General features: G+C 39.8%; 1 protein-coding gene across 3 annotated transcripts; it reads right to left on the reverse strand.

The window, feature by feature from the left end:
* Window positions 1-5: 5 nt before the first annotated feature.
* VWA3A (von Willebrand factor A domain containing 3A) lies at window positions 6-23,476 on the reverse strand. Of its 3 annotated transcripts, XM_050317172.1 has the most exons (32): window positions 23,173-23,476; window positions 22,822-22,942; window positions 22,106-22,207; window positions 21,930-22,012; window positions 20,978-21,032; window positions 20,103-20,201; window positions 19,146-19,252; window positions 18,750-18,875; window positions 17,276-17,384; window positions 16,820-16,885; window positions 16,246-16,371; window positions 15,872-16,010; window positions 15,679-15,782; window positions 15,423-15,503; window positions 14,742-14,836; window positions 14,345-14,464; window positions 13,870-13,944; window positions 13,347-13,491; window positions 12,510-12,708; window positions 11,975-12,045; window positions 11,577-11,735; window positions 10,048-10,138; window positions 9,653-9,763; window positions 9,057-9,154; window positions 8,746-8,898; window positions 7,995-8,103; window positions 7,174-7,318; window positions 6,559-6,703; window positions 5,648-5,799; window positions 5,246-5,372; window positions 4,570-4,667; window positions 6-4,232 (listed from the first exon to the last, which is right to left on the reverse strand). In XM_050317172.1, the coding sequence occupies exons 1-32, from the start codon at window positions 23,235-23,237 to the stop codon at window positions 4,154-4,156; spliced, it is 3,555 nt and encodes a 1,184-aa protein (XP_050173129.1). In that variant the 5' UTR covers window positions 23,238-23,476; the 3' UTR covers window positions 6-4,153. The 3 variants fall into 3 exon arrangements, with proteins under 3 accessions (XP_050173129.1, XP_050173130.1, XP_050173132.1); XM_050317175.1 differs by lacking the exons at window positions 6-4,232; window positions 5,648-5,799 and having other exon boundaries at window positions 5,246-5,331; XM_050317173.1 differs by lacking the exons at window positions 6-4,232; window positions 5,648-5,799 and having other exon boundaries at window positions 4,559-5,331.
* Between the last annotated feature and the right edge of the window lie 696 nt (window positions 23,477-24,172).

The following is a 24,172-nucleotide window of genomic DNA, read 5'->3' on the forward strand; positions in this document are numbered from 1 at the left end:
CAAAGTTCCATTCACCTCTATTGTTGTTATTAACCCAGAAATTGTAACAAAAGCTGCAGAACTTTCCAAGCAGGAAAGAAAAAAGGAGAAATCCTCTAGAAGAGATGAGGTTTGTTATTTGCTGGTTGTTTGGAAAGAGCCTTGGCACCTCATTAAATGTGGCCATGATGACAGAGGCAGCCCATGGTACTGAAAGGATGTCAAGTTGTGGTTTACAAGGCCAGCCTAAACTACCTATCAAAGTCTGGGCAGAATTTAAGATTCTAACTGATGAAGTCTCACATGATATGAGTCAGAGATTATCAGTGTCCTCATACAGTAGTTCCACCAGTGCATTCAGTAGTTACCTAAGCCCTAGATTATCATTATTGTAACAGAGCCAGGGAAGAAAATGGGTGTTTTCTGATACTGGCAGGTTTCTGGAACTGAGCCTTCCCTTCTTCCTCTCTCTGTCTTATTTATTTATTTAAACTAATCCATAAGCAAACATCTCCTATGCATCTATTGGAGATGGTTTCTCAGAGGACTGAGGTTCAATGGAATGAAAAGTATTCTAAATACATCTGACTGAGATAATTTAAAACAATCAATGAAAATTCCTGTGACTGAGTTGTATTTGGGGGCCTAAAGTCTTTGTGGTTACAGATACGTGCTCACAGCAGGCAACATGCAATTCTTCAGCACAGAGCAATTCCTCCTGAACAGAATTCCAAAGAGCACACCACTCACTGCCGTTACCTTCCTTTGGAGCAGAATCAACTGCTGGGGTTGACTCAAATCCAGGCATATTTAGATGGAGGAATTTTTTACTGTGCCAAGCTGTCCCACCCTTCTTCTGGAAGCTGCTGTGCCCTAAAGCACAACAAAGGAGTTCCTGCACTGCCAGTCCATACTAAGGTTTCATGAGCATGTGCCCCAGCTCAGTGTAGCACAGGAGCTGGAGACTGTAAATTATGGCAGTGGATGGGTTGTTCCACATGGGAGTTACCCACTCCTGCTGGGAGAACAGCGCTGCTCTGGTGGGGGCAGCACACGTACTTTGAGGTGGCAACTGGTTTAGCCATTTGTCCTTAATTCACTGCACGCCAATCACCACATCCAGTGAGTCACAGCAATGACACGGTTCACAAACGAGCTGGCAGAAAAATATGCACCTTGGTCAATTATAAAACTCCTCTTTATTATGTCCTGAGTGCAGTGAACTGCATTCCAGCAAGCATAAGGCAGGAAAGCAAGTGACATAAGCAAGTGACATAAACCTGACAGGCCGACACCGGAGTCACTCCCAGAGCACTCCATTACTCAGATCATCCCAAATGAACCATCTCCTTAAAATGTGTGCCTGGCTCAGGAGCCCTCAGATTGATGGGACAGGTAGGGTGGGAGTTTCCAGGTGGGCAATAAGGAGGAGGCAGGGTCTGTATTTGAAGGAAGGGAGTAGGTGGCAGGGCTGAGCAGTCTCCGAGACAACAAGGCTTGGGCTGCACAGCCCGAACACCAGCACTAAAGAGGTGAACCTGGAGGGGGTGCAGTGGCTAAATACTGCAATATCTGACTCTTACAGCTTCTGTTACACAGATTCTCACCAAAGAGAAGATTCCTGAGTTCCTAACACCTCCTCTAAGTGTGAGAGCTCAAGAGAACCAGAGACACGTGCTCTGCTCTGCCCACAGAAACAACCAGTCCGAGCCAAAACAAACAGCTGAGTGATGAGTACGAGTGTAGGCTGTTACAGCTGAGGATTGCACAGATCCACTGGCAATCAGCCTGTGTAAATGGAACTGTTTTGAATGAGTAACATCTCTGAACACCAAGTATTACACAGGGGAAAAAAAAGGCTGTAAAATGAGAGGTTTGACAATTGCATTTTAACAGAACCCACTGAAATTGGACATGTGCATGACACTCTTACTTCACACAGAGCCTCTGAGATCATTTACCACACCTGCACAAGCATATGTCCTTTTAAGTTCTTTGACAGGACCTTTATAAGAATATCAGAATCTCTGCTACAGTACTGTGACAGTTCTCAAATCCTCCAAGGGACACATAAGAAACCCTTCTTGGCCATACAGAACACTCATCCTTCCTACCTGGATTTACTGTTTTAACATTTCTTAGTACAAGTCCACTTATTTTATCAGTGATTGTCATCTAATATTTCTACACCCCAAACAGAGAATTAACTAATCCTATTAATTTACAACTAATATTTTCATATCAAAGCATCTCAGCAGTTCCACACAGACACTACTGGAGGGACAGAAAAGAGACTGTCTCCCATATCAGAGTAAATCCACTCATCCCATCAGCTGGCACTCAGGAGATGCAATTGCTCCTGAATAAATGCAGATCAAGCATCTGAGTTTTGCAGTCTAAATCCATTTTTATTACATTACATATTTAGAACACTTGAGAGGAATTTATAATCCTCTGAAAGGCAACAATAAACACCTACAAAATACTAGGGAGCCGTCATTACTGAGCTTAGCAGTAAAAAGAAATGTATTTCATAAATCAGCTGGTACTGGCAACATATTTTTAATCTTTCCAGACAGGAAATACATAAGAACTTAACAGAATTGCTTAGAAGACTTGCAGTGTCTGGTTATACAAACATAACCAGGCTGTATCAGCAACAATGTGTTACTTGTTTGCATTGTCTGATCGTTTCTGAGTCATTAACTCCAAATATCCCTGTACCAGCAACTTAAAAAGCAAAGAGTTGAAACAATTCTTAGCAAACTTCTCTTGACAAAAACATGAATTCCAAGCTTTGTTTTCTGCACTACAGTTATTGCTTGGATTTTCTATGCAAAACTGGCCTAGAGAATTCTCTTCCTAATATCACAGCCATCCCTCTCATCTGGTGGGGATAACGAGACCAGGAAGGAAATCTCAAACCAACTGCCAAAAAAAGGACAATTTGGACATACCAACAACTCACTGAAGAAATTATTCATATGATGCAGTAGAATAGAAACAAAAGGTGTAACCCTGTATAACTGCTAATTATGTTAGAAATACATACACTTCTAAAATTTGTATCAGCTCTATTTTTGAAATTGAAAACGATCCTCTACTTATGCTTAACCTTTGGAGAGTTCAGGGCTTGATTTACTTCGGGTCCTGCAAAGTCTGCAAGGGGAGTCAATGCAGCACTTGTCATCTGCAACTTTTCTTGCCAGCACTTGTGACAACAAAGATTTCATCTTCTCTCTTTCAGCTGGAAGCTTTGAGCACACTCTGAAAAGAAGCAGCTTAGTGGTCTGACTCCAAACCTCTGCAGCATCTTTTTTTCGTCTAAAATTTAATCCTACAAGTGAAGCACATGAATGGGTTTTAAAGTACAACTCAAAATATATAAACTGCACAGGCTCCCCATCACCCCTGACAAAGTGGCAATGGAGAAACAATCCAAATGAAAGTGAAAGTCTCCTTCCATGCTTAATGGGGCTATGGACTTTCTGAAGGACTTTCCCAGGAATGCTGTCCTATACACTGTACAAGCAATGCAGTTTTCCTTGGAAGGCTGAAAGACTGAGATGGTTGTGGAACACCAGGTTTATCTCTGCATGCCTGAAACAACTTCCTTGCTACCACAGGATGGTTATACATTCATCTCCTCTCCAAGCATTTCTCTTGAGTGATCAGCCCTTAAATGCTGAATCCTGCACATGCCTGGCCAGGTTCCAGGTTCCACTCTCCATGAACAAGCATTCTTAGCCAGTGGGGCTCACTGGAGTTTGTTTTTTTTTTTTTAATTCCCCTCTGAATGACTGGGCAATGTTTTTGAAAGGAAATACAAACTCCAGCCACAGAAAGAAGGATTTAAAAACCAGTCTCACTCTGCATTACCCAATTCCCTGATGAATCTCTTGGCAGGCCAATGTTCTCTAGTGCAACTCTCTGCAGTTGTCTGAGTGTCCACTGCTTTCCCTCAAACGGCTCTGTGGGAAATGCTTCTGTTTTGTTGAGCACTGAGGAAGTTCTTCCACCCAGCCCTTTCTCTTTTCCCTGGGATTTTTACTGTGCCAGGTTAAAAGCAGCAGGTTGGAGATTGGGAGAGGTTTAGATGGCCCAGCTGCCCCTCCCACCACTGTAACAACAGTCCCATATCACCCTTCTACTGAACACATGAACTCAATTTAAACTATGATCCATTTACCTGAGCACTTTTTTGAAAGCTGGAATTGTCCTTTTGGTTCATACTCCATTTTTCAAGTAACAATCTGTTTGAAAGAAAAACAAATCCCAAAGAATTCCAGCAGTTTTTCACAGAGGCACACAGTACCTTTGTGTCTTTGTTCAGCTGTGCCCTTGGATGACAGAAAATCTTTTATTTGGGGAGGTATAATGCATTTTAAAGCTCTTTACAAGTACTTTTGCCCACTATTCCTATTGAAATGGTGCTTTCTGGTTCTGGATTGGCAGTTAGGAAGGATAACAGTGAAGAAACATAAGGATCAATACAATTTAGTTTTTTTTATATAGCTGACACTGGGAGTCAGATACTCTTGTCTTCTTTCCATGAAATAAAAAACACAAAGACTCTTGATAAATACTCACCTCCAAGATTTTGCCTGCTTTAAGAAACTTCTGGCTTTTGCTACTTCTTGAAGAAGTTTCTTTAAATCATCTCCTTCAAAGTAAGGGAAAGTTGGATCCTGAAAACATAGTTACAATATTCTACTTTACCTTGCAACAATTCATTATTTTCTGTTTCTACCAAGTTAAATAACTGAGCCTAAGTTCTAAATTTCCCTACTTGCAGAGAAGGTCTTGGTCTTACAAGGGGAGAGCAGAGCAATTCCAGATTGAATCTGGTTGTGTTCACTAACACTTCCCTGCTGTGGGAATCCCTGAGCTCTCATGCTGGAGAATTAATGTGCTAAACACTGTAGAGGGATCTGACAATTCCTTAAGTGAAACACAAGATACCAAGGACAAGAAAGCACAGTGAAAGCTAAAGTTAGCTTAAAACCCACAGTGTCCAGACACAAGATACATTTTTTACTTCTCTTTCAAAACCTATATTGAATTGTATCCTCCTTTCCTGGGTTTGGGCACCTGACCAAGGCAGTTAAAAGAAAGGCAAAGACAGGTCCTAAGATTTCTCCTTTTGCTTTCAATGTGAAACATCTTAGGAGCCTTCTGTTATTTTTTCTCATTATTTTGCTTTTTTAAATGCAGTTTGAAGAACTAAGTTGAAATCAAACCACCCAAACCAATCCACTCAGCATACATCTTCATCTTCAAGCCCCTCTGCCAATATTCTGTGTGCTGCTAATTGTCCATCTTCACCTCCAAACCAGCAGTGGTAGCGCCCTCCTGTTTGGGAAGCAAGTTTCTTCAGAAATTCATTAGCCCCTCTGTTAACAATAAAGGAGAAAGTTGCTTATGAAAACTGATTTCTCTGAAAGCAACAGCAGCAGAAAAAGAATTTCTAAGAACTCCTCAAAAAATACTACATCAAAAAACAGTTTGGAGGACATGACTGTAAACTTCTGTATGAAATGTAGGCCGTGTGGTAAATACCTGTGTCAGAACAACCTCCCTGTTCCCATCTTGGTAACAGAGACTTCTGACAATAAATAAACCAGTACTTCTCAAAGTTTTCTTGCTGTTCTTGCAAAGTATCATATACCTGTCTGCACAGCTAAAAGAAATGGTGTGAATTTTAATATCTTGTTCCTTTCTCAATTGTTCAATTTCTTCCAAAATCAGACTGCAACTGGTGTCTGGTTTTCCATCAGTCAACAGGTACAGTGCCTCTACACCTTGGAAACTGAGAGCCTTCTGAAAAGCAAAAAACAAGCTTAAATAATTAGTACATTTCTATGACAAGTTATATTTAGGAACAAAAACACCATTCCAATGATTTAAGATAGTTTTATATTTACCACGCCATTAATCAATTTAGTTTTGTCTTTTCCTTTTCACTAATAATGAAAGAGATCAAGGATATAAATTTGAAAAATAAAATAGATAATTTGTAGCATAGGAAAACATCTCTATAAGCAGGAAGTCATGAAGAAATGATTTACTGAAATAAGAAAATTAATTGGTTTTGGGGAACTACTGACAGGATTTTTTACACCACATTTTATGGGAGTTAAGGAGCCTGAAAATCAGGCTCACTAGGACTTGGTCCTTTTACATTATGAAAAGCTGCTACAGTCATTAACTCAGTGGACATTTTTGTATTACAGACACACCTCAGAGTTCTACAGGACTTGACTCATGATGAATTCCATAACATTTATATGGAGACTGTGCAAGGGTGTCTGCAAGAAGAACCATTCATTTAAGGCAACACTTCTATTTCAATTCAAATTTTAAATCTCATGAAATAGCGAGTTCTTTCAGCTTCTGTTTTAAATTATTATTACCATTTAATTTCTACACTGAAAATTTTTATAGGAGAAAAGTTTCTTCACCTGTCACTGAAGTTCAAGAATGGCACTCAAAACTGCTTCTTTAAAAACCCTGTTTGGCTCAGAGTAAATATCACAGCCACAGTTGTAAATTAACAAAATTTTCAGCCAGTCTGCTCACCTGTAAAGCTGGGAGGATGCAGGTGTTACCATGGGCATGGAATTTGGAAACCCACTGCACAGCATCGTGACATGTTTCATCAGTGGCCTCTACAAGACACTCCTTCCAATTCTCGGTATCTTCTGCAAATCTCAGCAGGTTAAACCTGAGGAGAAAGATGAGCCACAATATTTAACCCTCACCAATACAATGAGTCACTTTGGATAAGACAGTTTTGGAGTAAATAAATAAATTAATTTATAAAACCTCACAAACACAAACACAATAGAAAAAGAAAAACCCAACCAAGTCCCCCACCCAAGAGCCCCGTGTTGGATTAAATCTTCAGCTTTGGAGGAGTCAGAAAGCATCTCTCACTCTGCATGAACAGAAAATCTGTGGGAATGCGAGCCCAGAAGGGGGAACAGCATTGGCCTTCAACAAAGGCTCAGATCTTACAGAGTTCAGAACTAAAAACTGGTTAAAAAGAACAGAAGAAGCAGTTTTGTCACATGCACATTATATCGAATATATAACAATCACTGGGATTATGTTTCAGCACTGTGATTAACAAGCACTCTGATTACACATTAATAAGTAGTGCAGAGTTCACTCTTTATCAGTAATTCACCATACCTGACCTCATTTCTTCTCAGCTGTTCCCAGATAAGGGAGGTGAGTTCTTTTGTGACATGTGGCAGATGTGGGTCCGTGGAGCCAGATGTGTCAATCAAAACACAGACATTTGCTTCTAAAATGGTCCCAAACAACCTTCGGCTTCCTGGGCCAGAACACGCAAACTAATTAAGGGTCATTACACAGGAGTATTTTATTGAGCACACTGTAAATCTTCAGTTTTTAGGGGTTATTCTGGGCACATTTCTACATCATTAAGTCTAATCTATACAGCAACCAGGTAGTTAAAAGATAAATAATAGAAAAGTTTTCTGCCATTTCAAATCGAGCACTTTCAAGCATTAATTATTAGCCAACTGTAGCAGCTTGCATGAAATCATCTGTAGCTCCTACTTCACAATCCAGCAAAAAATTCAACAAAGATCTTTATGGGCAACAGAGAGCTCAAAATGCTCTTCACTAGCAGTGATGCTGAACTGCTAAACAGGGCACATTCTTAGCAAAAGAAACAAAAAAGCTAATTTAATTGTATATGTTACTGTATATATATTGTTGATAGAAAGCTTCTGTATTCAGGAACACAACATCCAAAAAGCAAAAACTTGCATCACAGCCCTGATTATTTCCCAGCAAACTAGATGTTCATCAGCTACACAGCTGGAGAATTCTGTATCAAATCCTTGCATTCCTAAAAATGAGTTTTAAACTTCCCAGTGAAATAGCAAATGGATAACCCTTTGTTCCTCTTTGAGGTGTGGATTTGTTCTACTGGAGATGGCAGAGCAGAGGGGTTTGTGCATATTTCAGCTGCACAGCAATACCTGAGAGAAGCCACTGGATCCTCTGGATGTAGCGCTGCATCGCTCGCTCCAGCTGATCCGTGTACATTTCCAGCTCTTTGGGTTGGAACTGCAGATGTTTCACAACCCCCTGGAAAAATGCAGTTTGGACAAGAACATCTTCCTTCAGGAAACCTGAGCTCAGCTGCTATTTATGCTATTTATGCAATGTTGGCATGTTTTTGGCTTTCTTTACCTCTAGGAAATAGGGCAAGAAAACAATTTGGTGACTCTTTTGCTGGTAAGTAACTGGTTTACCAAAAATTAGGGAAGCCTGGTTCTCATCTGCACTAATTTGACTGGACAGGTGCATCTCTTGCATTATATCTGAGAGTTTATAGATGTGATAGAGCAATAATATCCTTTCTATGCTTCTCCCCAGTCATTACACAAACTGAAAAGTCAAGATCCAACATTTTCCCTGTTTCAGCTCACCCAGGATTTTGAAAAGATTTACTTAAAATTTTTAAAATTATTTTTCACACTATATTAGCAGAAGGGATACACTCTTAAAGATCCCATGCAGTTTGGACTTCAAACATCCTAAATTATATTTTGTGGTGAATAAAAGACCTTCTCTGGCTTTCTACCAGAAGTATGAATTAGAAGGAAGAACAGAGATGAGTGGAGGGACCATCACACCAGCAAGCCACAAGCACTGATCAACATGCACTGCCTAAACAAATACAAAGCCTTTCAATGAAGTAGATTCATGACATCTGAAAAAACTTACATTGATTTCTGCACTAGGGAAGATAGAACAGTATTTTGCTGATACTTTCTTGTGCAGGGACTCCACAGTTTTGTTTCGGTGGGTACAGCCTGGACCAAACATCAGCCTGGGCAGTTCCAGTTCAAGCTTTTTTATACTGTACTTGGCCAGCCACTTGTAAGACAAACCAGTGGAACAATTGGGTGTTGGAAAATAATTAGAGTGGTTTCATTTTAAGTAATGATACATTGTAGAGAGTCACAATCAACATGTTCACGTTAATTCAGGTGGATGGTTCCAAAATGGCAATTTATTAGTGAGGAGAAAATTACCTCTTTGCTTGAACAGATTTCCTCTTCTTTTGGCAGCATGACAGAGGGAAGGGACTTCCTTATGCACAGAGTCTTTGGATATTTCTGGTATACTGCCCCTGTTTAAGAAAATGAACAAGTAATATTGAGAGCTCTAGGTTAAAATATAACCCTTTGGAATCACATATGAACATAGATTTAAAAAGCCCAACCAGACAAAAACCCCCAATAAACCAAACCATAAACCCACAGATTAACATTTCATACAAAATCATACAATTTCTAAAGTACCTGAAATATCCCTTATTTTTAAAAACTTTAAAAAAAATATTTCCAAAAATTCCAAACCAAATCTTCTATAATCATCTAAAACATGATGAAAACATTTTAACTTGGAGCACCTTTAACCCCAAAGAACTTCACAGAAAATAAAAAGGAAAAAAACCAGAGCCCCCCACTCCCACTCAAACCAAAAAATCTTTACCCCTATTTGATAAATTCACTTCCATTCACAGTTTAAAGCACACTGGTTATCAGTGACTTAACAACCTGACAGTTTTATAATCAAAATGCTGATAAGAAAACGGCTTCACCCATCCTATCCTGGTAAGACATACCCACATTTCTTCCTTTATCAGTGTAAAACACAGAGAGAGAAAACTCTGGCTGCTTCCTTGGTTTATCCTTTCTTTTATTCTCAGTCTGGGGCCTTTCTTTTACTGTTTGTGCTATAAATAAATAAGAAAAAAAAATTTACTTCAGGTAGATAAAACTCTTACATACAACCCTGTTGTTCACCACACACATCAGACATTTCCTGATACAGGCTGGGTATTCAATCATATGAGCTGAAAGTCATTTACAAAACAACCACAATGTTTTCTATCAGTCTGATTAAAGATTAAAACTTCAGGTGTTTCTAAAAGCTTAAATAAAATCTCTAATCTAAATACTGTCTTTCAAGCAAAACCCCAAAGAACCTGAAGAGAAAAAGCCCCTAATCCATCCAGACCTGGTGGAATTTCTGCTTTGGCACTGGGAGGACGCCAGGCCAGGACTCTTACAGGAGTATTTCTGCCTGCACCGTGGTTGTCTTTCACATCCTACAAGAATATGAAAAAAATAATTGTAAAAAGTGTTTCGGTTGGATCATAACTGCATTATTCAAACCTGGAACTGCCCTTTACTGTTCTCCAATTCCTGCTTTATCTGGCTTTTCTGGCAAGTCAGCAGACTGCCACAACCACGTGTTAATTTGTGGTTTCTTGCTGGGTGAAGTAACTCTAATTGCTCTGTTTTAATTATCTTGCCCATATCATCTGCTGCCATAAAACTGGAGACCAACATCTACAGGCAGAGGAGTTGGGACCACCTTGGTCACTTGAAGGTGCAGTTTAGTATGGTAAGGGAATTGTTTTATGGAATGCAGTGTAGAGCATCTTCCTCAGCATTTCACTGAGTATTGGAAATCCAGTGCTGACCCCAGAAATTCCTCCTTTAGGTGTCTGGCTCATTCCAGCAGAGGCTCTGCTGAACAACACAGCCCCTGTGTAACCCTAGTGTAGGGTAAGACTTCTGCTGTGACACTGAGCCTTCAAGTAAGTCACATCTCCTTGAACATACAGCACTACTATAAATACCCCCAAACATCTACAGACAACTCTGGACCAGTTTTCTGCAAGTTCAATCCCTGCAAAACCATGCTTTGTAGTTGTCTCTGAGTAATTACTTTTCCCCTGCATTTGTGAAGAGGTGTTGAGAATGTGCCACTTTTGCTAACACAGCCTGGAAGGCCTGAGTGAGCTCACCTACAAAGTCTGTAACATTCTCACACCTACATTCCCATTCCCAGCATTCCCACACCTACAGTGTTGTTCCCATGAGAGCTGAAAGTTCCAGGTGAAAGGTTAAATACATCCTCTGCAACAGAAAGCTCTGTATCTCTTCATTTACACACCAAAATGGTAAACACTGGCACTGGCCCATTCTGTATTACAGATCTGCACACCCACTCAAACCAGAGGTGTGTCTGGTCAAAAACAACACAGAAAACATCAGCCAAATCCCAAAGGACTCAGTAGTGTAATTCCATGGAAATAAGCACAGTGGGCAGGAAACAAATCCTGAATCCTGCTCTTGTTTTGTGCTGGACATGCTACTGAGCTGCAGCTCCTCTGTAAATGAGCAGAACACCATAACATTCAGTACCTTCCAGAAGGACCTGCAAAACAGGTGTAGTTTGGTAAAGCACATTTCTGCTTTGCCCATATTTTCATTAATCATTAAGCTTTTTTAAGGTCAGAGGGGGGATTATTTAGACCCTACACTGTGGTTCCATTACAATTCATTCCCTCAGAAGGAGTCAGTAAGATGGATTTTTTGGTACAGGTAGCATTTTGAATGCAAATGCAAATTCAGAGTTCTATCACAGTGTTGGTTTAATTCCCTCAGATATTCAGCTGAGCACAAAGAGCAGCATCCAATAGCTGGGCAGGATCTCTAATTAACCCCCAGCTCATTAACGATGGGACCCTTTCAAACCATTCTAGCTGGGCTCGGAGCTGTGGGTTTGGGAGATGGCAACTTCTGTGGCCTTCTGTTCTCCTTCTTTGGAAGTGCATTTGAACCTCCTTCTGGTGTCAATGCATTAACAGGCTGATTTACTGAACGCTGCTTTAAGGATTCCACCAGGAATGCACACTGAAAGGGAAGTTCACGTGGTTTAGGAATTCACATACGTGAAATTTAAGTAAATGAAATTTCAAAGACAGGTATTTTGCATTTATTACTGTAATAATTAATAAAATTCATATTGAATTGGTCAATCTGATAATGCTTAACACCCTTAACTGAATAGTTAACACCCCTTTGTGCTCTGCTTTGTGCTGAATTTTTTTAGGAAGAAACACATAACTTAAAAAATTATATATAATTCATACCTTTTGGGAGTAGCTTTTTGCTTTTTCCATTTCTGACACAATACTGGTAATATCATCACTTTCAAAGATACCTGACAATCAAACAGACACTAATTAGGGATTTTTTTGAGTGTACAGAATATGTATTTTTGTAAATGTACAACAATTTGTAGATATGCCCAATATCAGTGAGAAGAATCAAAAATCCTCTGTTTCCTGCAAGCTTGACTACCTGAACCTACCATATTAGTATATTTTATACATAATATATATATTACTATATTTTAAATGCTCATTTTTAAAAAGTCTAACCCAGAATGGTGAATTCAAATAGAAAAACCCAAATCCCTGTGTTAAGGCTGCCTTATCATATTCTGCAATGCAACTGAAAGTCTCAATAAAACTACAGCTTGAGTTTCTATCTCAGTGCTAGCACAGCATTAGCATATCCTAAAAAAAAATAGCAAACTACCTGATTTGGGAATGAAAAAAAAGCAGTAATACATATTATTTCATTAATGAACAAGAAGTATGTGCTGACTCCCTGCTCACATACCTGCTTCTCCAAACCAGTGAAATCTGCCCCTGGCAGCCTGCACTATTTCTTTAAAGGCCCTGGCAGTTTCTGTAGGGTCGGCATAGCGGGCTGGGATCTCCCCACTGGAGCCAAGGTCCTTCCCAACGCTGAACAGACACACGTGGAGCTGTAAATCAAACCCCCTGCAAACCTCAGCCACGTAAGCACTGATGGTGTGCTGGAAGACAGGGAAAAAACCCATCACTAGTGACCCTCAGACAAACTTCTGGCTACTCCACTGCTTCCTGACAGAAATGATACACAAATCCTCCCAGTCTGCTGATTTCTTAGCTTTGCCCAGAATTTCCAGAGAAGAGACACCTCACTGTACACTCCTGGTCAGGAGCTCTGGGCTGTGCACGTGGTTTAACAGCCCCAGAGCACCTGCACTGTGAACATGGATCCAAGCAAGGGGTTACTGGGGGTAAAAACAGGAGCTGTCTCTACACAAGGCACTGTGGAGTTCCACTGGACAATTATTTGTGGGTTTGTTCCTCTGAGTTATGAGGAAATGGTATTATACAAAAAAAATCAGTGTTGTTCCAACTCAGAAATGTCCAGTGAAATGATGGCCAGAGCTGGAGGAGGGGAAAGGAATCCCAAGAGCAAGTTTTGGATTTTCCATGAATCACACATTATTAATAACTGGTACCTCCAACACGTGAATAGCAATTGCAGAAATGGAAGTTTGAGATCCTGACAGTTGGGCTGCCAAAAGGAAAAGGAAAAAAGGGGAAAAGAGAGAGAAAAACAAAACCAAAGTTGAGACTAATTCTGATAGGAACTTACAGAAAAGTTGCCCATGATAGTACTTACTGTCTCCTGGTCAGGTATTCCAGTAGTCAGCAGGTAAAGCCCTTGGGATTTGTGTTTCTCTTTGTCTTTGAAGTCAACTTCTACAGCTCTCCTGAGTGCACTCAGGAAATTTCTACTGCCTTTGCACTGCAGGCTCAACACCCACCTAAAAATGATGTTTACAGTTCAAAGAATGAAGAAACAAAAGCTTTTGATTATCCTTAAAGCAATAAAGAGAGCTAAGAATCTTAAATATCACTGTACTGGAGTCTAGAATTTTTGAGAATGCCAGAGTGTTAAACCAGGTTATATAATGGCCCAAATTATTTTTCTATTGTACATGTACTGCCACCATAGAAAACCAGTTTTTAAGGTAAGATACAGAGCATAAAAAGGAAATAATTATCTCTCAATTTGATATGGAAAAATGTTAGCATAGTGCAGAATAAGGCAAGCTATTTTTGTAATATGATAAATGTATACATATTTTTAATTGTTCACAGTGTTCTTTGTTCCCACTGAACTCATAGTTATTTGATCCTACCTCCAAGCCTTTTCTAAGTTTTCTGGATGGGAAGGAAGCAGTTCCTGCTGCCAAGGCACAATGTCACTCCCAAACCTTTCATGGGAAGATAACAACAATTAATTTGCAGGTAATGGTTTAGAACAAGCAAAAAGAAAGAATAAATTCACTGCAAAAGAAAAATCTCCTTTGGGGCATTAATACTGTTATGAACAATATAGCAGGATGAGTATTGGATTGCAGGGATGATGCAATCAGTTCCAATAAGCCACACCCAAACCAGTGATTTTTAATTACTAATCTGATCTCTGTTCATCTGATCCATGCACTCACCCAGCATGGACAAACCAGTGCTAGTCTTGCAATTACTTCACTAAAAAACATCAAATACAATTAAAAATCTGAAATATGTCCATTAGTAACTACAATCTCTAGCAGACCTCTTTCCAGGCAATGCATTCTGATTATTTTTAAAGGATCTTCAGCAGTTACTCACGCTATAATATTGAAGGAATCCTTATTTGCCATTTGTTCCTCAAGTAAAAGTCGCAGGGAATGTTGGATCTGGGTGATGTACAGCGAGTTTGTCACTGATGTATCAACAAGTATAACCACCCTGGGTAAGAAAAGAAAAGAAAATTATTTCATTATGTATTTCTATCTTCACTGCACTCCAACGTGCCAGGGGAAAAGTATCTTCTACCTGGGTATCAAAATGTATAAACAGTGAACTTATACTTAAATTCTGCAAAACATAAGGTGAGATTTGAGAACCAAAAGAGCAAGTGTGCAACTTGGGTAAGGCCTCACACACTGTAAATAAACACCATCCCCAAACACAGAGTGAGATGAAGGCTTCAAACCTCACAGAAAAGGGCTGTCAGATACAATACCTCCTTTCACAGACACTTCCCCATATCCTTCTGCTAGCGATGGAGAGCCAGTCAATTCGTTTCTCGTAGATATTTACCATTTTAGTAAGGAGTTTCTATGGGTAAATGCAGAAGATTTATGTTAAAAATAAAAAGTTCAAGTCTTTTATCATCAAATGCTTAACACAGAAGTAACATGGCAGCATAGTAATGAAAAAAAATAATGATTTTTGTTCATTTTGACAGCAGCATTTTATTCATTTTATTCTCAGTAAAGATAATACAGTCCATGAGAAAAACATACACTGATAAAAAAAAGAGCAGCAAAGAGTCTAAAGGCCTAAACTCTCCTCTTCACTTTTCCCCTTGCTAGCACATCCCAAAATAGAGGTCAGGCATATTACCAAAAGAAAAGAAAAAGCTTACAAAATACAGTTTTTGCAAGTTTACCATTTCTTCAATAGCATTTTTAGGCACAGTTCATAACAAAACACATCATTTAAAATAAACACAGTATTTTCAAACACATATAATTCTTTAACACAGTATCAAATTAAAGACATTATGGTAATTTGTCTAAACTCTACAGAAAATGACCTTTGCAAGTATATGCAGGCATTACATGAGGGCATATCAAGCTATAAAAGGACACATGATGTGGAATAATCAGATGGTAATCCAGCCCTGAGAGAGACAACTCACCTGGTAGTTGTACAATACTGGCAGGTCAACATGGATATTTTTCACAGTCCCATCATACCATTCAAACTGCATCATGATTTTCTAGGAGGATAAATAATAATCACTCTTAAGAACGGTGTATTTGATGTGAACCTGTGACTCAAGTTTCTTTTAAAGCCTGCAGAATTTCACTAACTTATAAAGGACTGATTTTTAATAGAACTACGTAGCAATACAAAGAAACAAACACAGGAAAAAAAAGTTCCTCATCACTTACCTCATGTAGAGTTGATGAGACTCTTTTTTTAAGAATAGGTATGAACTCTTCCACGGGAGAGAAAGCATTGGGAGCCAGAACTTGATAAAGGTTTAACTTCTGAGCTACAGGAACAAACAAATATGTTACATAGAAGACATACTCTGATTTTGATTCATATTTCATACCTGGTAAGTTTTTCTTTCTGTGCCACCTTTCAATCCATAGGTCTTTAACCAGTCTGTTGAGGTTTTGGCCAGGACATTTGGTGTTTGAATAACTAATGGTCCTTTGAGCTTTGGAGAATTTGGGAAGAAGCTGGAAGGTGCTGTATTTGCAAATCCTGTGGAAAACTGAAATGGATTTTAAGAAAAGCTCCTGCAAATTTTAGCATCATTTTTTTTTATGCCCAGTTCAAAGTATCCAGCATGGAATACTGGTGGGCATAATTAAAACTAAAGTGCTGTGAGTTCAACAAGCAGTACACTTTGAAAATACCTAGTTAATCATACAAATTTTTTTCATATTGTGCACACTAAACATTTCTAACCTTGATTATTCAACATATATCTGAAAATGAAAGGATACATCTGCTGTTTTACTACTAACTGAGCCATCAAGTCTTCTCTGAAAAGTCTGTTTGATGCTTTTGAGTAGGTCTTTGGCCTTCAGGGACTCCTGAAGTAGCAAATGGAGATCACTGCTATCAAAATTCTGACAATATAAAAACAAATGGGGAAGAATAAGTTAACTACTATTCAAACCCCAACCCACCTCACCTTCCTTATTTTAATGTGCACACATCAATACAAGACTGCCTGGCATAGCAGAATTGAGTGCAAATTATTTAGTGCACTGCATTTAAATTAGTCATAATTTATAAACAAGATATTCTTTTGAATCATGCTACAATAAGCCACTGATTTCATCAGCTTTAAGTCAGGAAACAGCATCTGCAGAATTTATTGTGCTTTTAGGAACATTTCCAGTTGCAGAAGGAATGAACCACAGGTTTGCTGACCACATCCTCAGCACTTCTGTGACAGAGACTTTCAGCACCAAGTCTTGCTCTCAACTTCTCCTCACATCATAATTATTCTACCACCTCAAAGGGAAGAAGCATCAAAAAGAGAGACAAATGCTTTGCCTGTCTGTCACCCACCTCTCCCTCTGAAGAGTAGCAATGATAACGGCCTTTGACAGTTTCTGCAAGATCCTTCAGAGCTGCCTACACAGTAGAAACGGGAAGCAAAGGAGTTACTTTGATTTGGAGTCTCTTTTGGGTTGTTGGTATTCAATTCTCTGTTAGAGACAGGAAAAGAATCTTTGAGGTATATGTAGTGAGAAAGCCAAAGTAATTATGTTCCCATTGTTTGCTTACCAGTCTTATTTTATTGTGGTTGAGAAACTAACTCAGTAAAGTTACAAGATGATGCTCCAAACAGATTTTTTCATGTGTGCAAATCTCCTCTAAAGAAAATACAACACTAAATCAAGAACTCTCTAATGACTAGCTCAGCTCCCCCACAAGTTTATGAGAGAAGGCATTACAGCTGAACAGGAAAAAAAAAAAAAGACAAGACACTTAAGACAGTTAATAATTAACACAGTGACTTACAAGAGAAGCAGGATTGCTGCAATCATAAGTGACAGTGTGAATCTGCAGCTTTCTCCCCAGCAAACACTGCTGAGTGTAATCACACAGTATTTCAAAAGACTGATCAGGGCTGATACAAAAAGGAAAGAAAAAGAGATATTAACAATGGCAGTAATTAAATGGGGGTAAAAAGGCCATATTGAAGAAGACAGGGAAGAAAAAAAAGTGGGAAAGAAATAATAAAATCATGGGAATGATTCAGGCATTTAGCACAACCTGACCTCCTCATCATCTTTCAACCATTACTGAGGTACCACTACTGGGGTTTAATTCTGTCCTGAAAACTTCAATGATAACAAAAGCACTAAGATTCTATTCCAATGAAATGATCTAAATTATTCCTTGCTAGCCCTGGCAAAGAAAAATGAGGAATTGTGGCTTTGGCCCTTGTGACAAACAATAACAGAAAACCTTTCAATACTGTCCTCCAAAGGCACTAAAGGAAGGAAAACTTTGCTTTGTGTTTTAGAACTTAACTTACAATTAATAAACTAGGAGTAGGGTAACACTCCTAGAATCCTTACTGTAGTCTTTTTATTGTAATCCCAACTCCAATATTGCAGTTTTCAAACTGTGACAATAGAACTGCAGAATTTAATTCCATAATTTATATAATCTCAGCCTGGTTTCATTTATTCAATCAGAATTTTAAGTTTTCCATTAGCACAACTAAGATCACAGAGAGAAGACAATCCTTCAACATTTAATGCTACTGTAGAGCAAAATCTAGTTTATCCTCTAATCTTCACAGAGGCATGGACCCTTTCACTGACATCCTTAATGATGCTGAAGGATTTTTATTGATGTAAAATTAGAGCTGGCAGGCTCTCAATAGATCACTGTGATAATTGATCTGCAAAGGAAAAATGTAGCTTCGTACCAGAAAAGAGAAGATTTATAAATAATAATAATGGCCAGTCTTCGCAAGCGAAGATCCGGGGAAGGTCTTTCCACCTTCCAGCCTGCGCATTGGATTTTTTAGGTGAGACACAGTGTGCGCAGAACTGAGCCCACCCTTTAATCCTAAGGTTCATCTGCCGGGGCCAAGCGAGCTTGGACGGTGGCAGCGAGGTCCTTAGGATGTAGGTGGGTTGCCTTTAAGGGCCAAGCGAGCTTGGACGGTGGCAGCGAGGTCCTTAGGACGTAGGTGGGTTGCCTTTAAGGGCTAACGAGCCCCACCTGCCCGGGAGTGGCCCTGACCGGGAATCGAACCCGGGTCTCCGCGGTGATAGCGCCGCGCCTTTACTCCTAGACCACCAGGGGCTCATTTATAAATAGTAAACCAGGGAACAAATAAAAGAATTCAAAGGTATGAACTAAAAACATATAAAACCTGGACCTTAAATTTTCTGTTTGTTTTTGTATCCAGTTGGGTTTCTTGTACCAATTCTGTATCCAAGCTAAAGCTGGTTGTTAAGAGAGAGGATGAATTTACCAGCTTCCTACAATGAGAACCAGGGAATTCAGGTCTTTCACAGTAAGGACACTCTTTAAGGCTTTCAGCAGATTGCAGCCTTGCCCAGGCTCCAGCTCTTGTATCCACTGTCTCACTTCATGTAGCCTGGGAGGGTGGCAGAAAAGAAAAAGGGTATCTACAGGTGCTAAAAATGAAGAGCATGAGGATTACCACAAACCACAGGAGCTGCTCGGATATTTTAAACATGAACAACCTGCTGGAAATCACTGACCACACGTTGAACTCATTGTTTTTTGTCCCCTCTTAAAATCACTACAGGCACAAGATGAAAAACTCTATTACCTACAAGTGATTGTTCTAATGAAATGGAGACCCTGCTTGAAACACCTTTATTTTTCCGAGAAATGAACTCACACATGAACGTTGATGTTTTTTGGACTCTCCCACAGTGGTGAAATGTCGGTGCTGAATGAGAGGCAGTACAATTGCTTCTTGTAACAAAGCTGCTCATCTATTAAGCACTAATAAAGGAAAAATTGAAAATGCATTACTATCCAGTAGTAGGGTTATTATGTAAAAGACTAAAACCAGTGATTTCCTAAAAAATAGTTGACAGCAATATTTGGAGCTACCACTGAGAAAAGCTTTCAAGAAAAACTCATACATATTCAAATATTTGGTGAGGAGTACAGAGACAGAAGCTGCAAACCTATGGTATTCCAACTGATTTCTTAATGGGGCAGGAGTCAAGGAATATTTGTTGTGTTGGTATCAGTTTTTCTCCAAAGTTGATGAGCACATGAAACAACACTGATCTAGAATGCACACATTCACCAACCAAGCAAGTACCAAAAATGGTTAGTGCATGTCCATGCACGGGGCTAAACAACAGTTCAAATATTAAGGCTAAGAAACTGAGTTTTCCTGAGAGAGTTTTATCTGAAACACCCCAATGAAAAATGCAGATAATATAAATTAATTGTAAATAAATCAAGAGTGTGGGAAATTAAACTGTACCAAGTGTCAAATTTAGACAGTAAACCAGCTATATTATATCTACCTTCCTTACTACGTAAGTTTTCTAAAAATAAAGAGCATAATAAAGGACAACATTCTTCTGAGAATTCAGAAGGTGATTAATTCACCAAGGTGATGACGAGATTATGAAATGTGCCTTGTGACCAAACATAAAGGCATAAGGAAATCACATTTACTATAAACAGCTTTAAGTACAACTTGGCTCTACCTCTAACTGTTTCTATTAGGGAAGTTTATCCCATAGAGAATGTTGATAGAATTGAAAAACTTTAATAATAATACTGTAATAAAAATAATATTAGAATCGTCAGAATTTATTTTATTATTACTTACCAAAAGGTCCTTCTGAAAATCCAGTAGCCTAGGTCCATAACTCACGTGAGACACATCAATCAGAAGTCCAACTTTGGTTCCTTTTATAACACCAAACACCTTACAGGAGAAAAGGCTTTGTAAATACTAGCTTATCTAAATTTTAATAATTTTACTGTTTATTCTGAACAACACCATTTTAAAATCACGTATTGGATATTTATTTTCATTTTAAACTTTTTAGCCTAAAGTGACAAAGTCAAGGAGGGAAAAAAAAAAGGAAAAAAAAGGGATAAAAAAGAAGAAGAAGAAACAAAAGAGAGGCCTATGGGTCCCAGTTAATCCTCACCAGTGAATCATATTACCTCCTTCCCAACATTCATATTTGAGAGGATAAATCAAACATAACATTGTCTACAGCATCTCCTTCAGGCCAAACCAAGGAGCTTTGTGGCAAGCAGATTTTGGAGTGCTGCTTCCTTCTCTCTCCCCTTTGAGAGGGAGTTACATCCTGAGCCTCAGCACAGCTGGGCAAAGTTAGTGCATAATGAGGTGGGCAGGAGAGGGCACACTGGACTAGGAGACACTTCCACTCCAGTCAGAGGATGCTCAGCATTGTCTGCTCCCAATTTAAACTGTGCTGGGAGGTCCTGATGATTAAAACTGCTAAGAGAAAGAAAAATACTCGATCTGGAAAGCAGAAAACTGCAGACCAATGAAAAATCACAAAAACCAATCCACTGTCAGGATCGCTGCACATGATGTGGAACTCACAGTAAAAAGTGAAAATGCATAAGCTTTCTGGAAGTCACTTCTCACTAGCATTCAAAAGTTAATATATTCTCTAATTCCATACATAGTTCCACTCTAAAATTACATTGCAAAGTTAAAGTTACCTTCCTGCTGTCCTCCAAGAGCCACTGAATTCTCTGCTGATAAAGTTCCATGGCTCTGACAAAAGGCATAGCACACACTTAGCTCAGGCATTCTCTGCCATTGTGCCTCAAAGTAACAATCAACAATCAACCACCTGTCTTCATCACATCCCTTTTCTCACAGATGCAAACAGGTATTTAAAAATACCGTTTTCAGTGCTCTTACACAGCCGGTGCTTGCAGGGCTAACCATTTCAATTCCTCTTCCCCTAAAGCCCTTTGACTGATCAGATATGGAGGTGTTTGAAAAACTAACACTGTTTTACTTTAACCTCCTTCTTTTTAAAACCATGCACACGGTTTTTACAGTTTGTTGAGCGAAAATATTTGAAAGGGGAAAAACCTTCTTGCTTTTTCAAACGAGAAAAGCTGCTCCTTTTTTACCAAAGCCAGACACGGTGAGGTATGCTGAAGTGGCAGCACTCCTGGGAATTGTGAAGGCCAGTAAAAATATTGTTTACTCCACAGCTTATTGAACCTATTAATGAAATGATTTCCTCAGTTTTTAAGTTTCCTTGATTTTATACATTTAAAATTCACTTAGAAAACTTTGAACTTCTACGTGTCGTGACCAGATCCATGATTGGAAACTAACCCAGTAGAAATAACCCACAAATACACAGTGTTACCTGTGAAAACCTGACTCTTCAATAGCTGCCTTTCTAAAATGAGCTGCTTCACATCAATACCTGCTTAATGAGCATCGTCGTTAACAAAAAACACCAAACAAGCTCCAGCTGTAGTGATACACAATTATCTCCTACCCTAAAGCTCAGCAGAAAGGATTTAATGCTGAGGTACTTTGAAGTTCCCACAGACAACAAATAAAGATTTAAGGCAGGACTTGCAGTGCTGGGGAGTGGGGATACACAATCAGTTACACATCAAAATTATAAATAAAACTGATACTTACTCAGAAAGTCTGGACTCAAAATCAGTAAGAGTCTCCTCTGTAAACACCATCCCTTCAGCACCATTTCCTGAATTCTTGGAACACTGTGGATAATTAACATCAGAGATGCACACAAATCAGGACCGAGTACAGCAAGGGCAGTGTTGTACTTACAGAATGGTATTGCCCTTATTTACCAGATACTCTAATGTTAATTGCAAGGATTCTAAACTGTAGTTTCTCATCCACTCTTCTGTGGTTTGCATCATTTGAGACTGTATTTTCTTCATTGGTCCACTCTACAGATCAAATAAGAAAAAATTACATGCAGCGTTAGAAATTTAATGTGCTGTTCAAACGGGACAAAAATATATGTTTTAAGGAGAGTTGCTGGTAGGCAGTGCACGTCCAGGAACAACATAATTTTAGGTACTGGAATACTCTGTTGGATGTGGGATGCAAAGGAAAAGAAGCTTTCAGAAACCCCCCATATTGTGAGGTAAAGGAAGGGGAGCTTAGTTTGGAGGAGACAGGAAGGAACACAAGAAATAGGAGAGTTCAGTAAAATAATTAAAATAAATACCCCAGTGATTTACCAGAGAGGAAAACAAAACAAGCATCCCCAAAACATGACTCAGAGTTTGAAGGAACATATAGCCTTCTGCTTTTCTGAAGAAAAATGCAGGGTCTGCAGTTGATCTACATGTATTGTTTTGCCTGATTTGTTCACAGACTGATTTATCTCTGCAGAGAAACTACACGTAGTGATTGTATCTATCACATTGTCTGTGTATATGCAAATATATATATGGAAACATATTAGTTGTCTTTCAGCTTATTTATTTCTCTCTCTCTTTATAATGGGTATGTATTATTGTCCTTGTTGCTCCACTTAGCAGGAAAACTTGCCTACCAGCAGATCTTGTGTCTTGTTGGTATGTGTTCCCAATAATCCACTATCTGGTCCTAGATGAGACACAGTAAAACCTTGCCATGGTAGATGATCACCCTGTAGATGGCATTTCGTGGCCACCCTACAAGACAATTAATTTTATGGGATTACTTCATTACCCATAATGTTCCTGTATTGTCATAAAGTAATTTCATTTCTTTTCAGTAGAAACTGTTTTATACTTCGCCAATTGCTTAAACATTCATTTAATATACAGTAAATGTTTTGAAGGGACATAACACATAGTTTATATGAGCTCTAATTTATATTTATGTATGAAGTTCCAACAAGATTTTGTAACAATTTCCTCACCCATTTTTTTCCCCAAACTGACCAGTGTCCAACAACCACGCCGTTTTCCTGATGTGTGTATCCATGATATGAATGGACTCAGCCTTGTTAAAAATAAAAGCAAAAAACACAAAAAGCAAAGAAGTTTAAATCCTCAGGAATAAACACTACTTTAAAAGGTATTGTTGACACTGCCAGCAACGTAAATGATAATTTGTATTGTATGTGGAACAACAGCAAACAAATAAACAAACAAACAAACAAACAAGGAGAAGTTACAATTATCCATTTATAGAAAACGCCTTTAGGAACTATTCTGCAGGAACAGCTTGCTAAGGGATTTAATACAGTTAAATGTAAGTTAAATATAATTTCCACAGCCAGAAATGAGATTAAACAGCAAAACGCAGAGGGGCGGCGGGCGCTGGGACAGCCGGGCTGGGCGCGGCTGGCAGAGCTGCCCCTCGGGCTCGAGGCGCGGCACGAACTGAGCAAAAATCGCCATAAAACCCCGGCTTTCGCCCCGCTGGGCTCCACCGTCCCGGGCTCCCAGCGGAGTCAGCGCAGCCCTTCCCATCCCCACACACCCTCCTCGCCCCACTGAGGAAAAGACCCCCGGGCTCCCCCGCACCGTGACACTCACACAGCCCGCTCCCCCTCCTCCCTCCCTGGGCACGCCCCGGAATGCAGGGCGGGCCCCGCGCCAGCGACAGGGATCGGCCCCCAAGCCCCCTCAGCACCTCCCAGCGCTGCCCCGACCCTTCCCCCGTGCGGGGCTCCGGGGGCGGAGGGGCCCGGCCCGGTCCCGCCCGGCTCGGAGCGGCGGCTCCGCCGCGTTACGGCGTTGCCAGGGGAGACGGAGCGGCCCCGGCGCGCCCCTTCCCGCCGCATGGGGCGCTGTGGGCCTGAGGGGACACCTGAGGGGACACCCGAGGGGACACCTGAGGGGACACCCGAGGGGACACCTGAGGGGGACACCCGAGGGGACACCTGAGGGGGGGACACCTGAGGGCACAGCTGC

Source organism: Myiozetetes cayanensis, unplaced genomic scaffold (assembly GCF_022539395.1).
Source record: "Myiozetetes cayanensis isolate MyiCay16 unplaced genomic scaffold, myiCay2020 scf20-37, whole genome shotgun sequence".
NCBI classification, from domain to species: Eukaryota; Metazoa; Chordata; class Aves; order Passeriformes; family Tyrannidae; genus Myiozetetes; species Myiozetetes cayanensis.

Excerpts from the sequence above, each read along its gene's own strand:
- VWA3A (XM_050317172.1), bottom strand. The coding sequence starts at position 23,237 with ATGGATACACACATCAGGAAAACGGCGTGGTTGTTGGACACTGGTCAG. Across the intron at positions 16,372-16,819 it reads GCTACTCTTCAGAGGGAGAG|AATTTTGATAGCAGTGATCT; the intron begins GTGGGTGACAGA and ends TTATATTGTCAG. Across the intron at positions 4,668-5,245 it reads AGGGGCTTGAAGATGAAGAT|GATCCAACTTTCCCTTACTT; the intron begins GTATGCTGAGTG and ends CTATGTTTTCAG.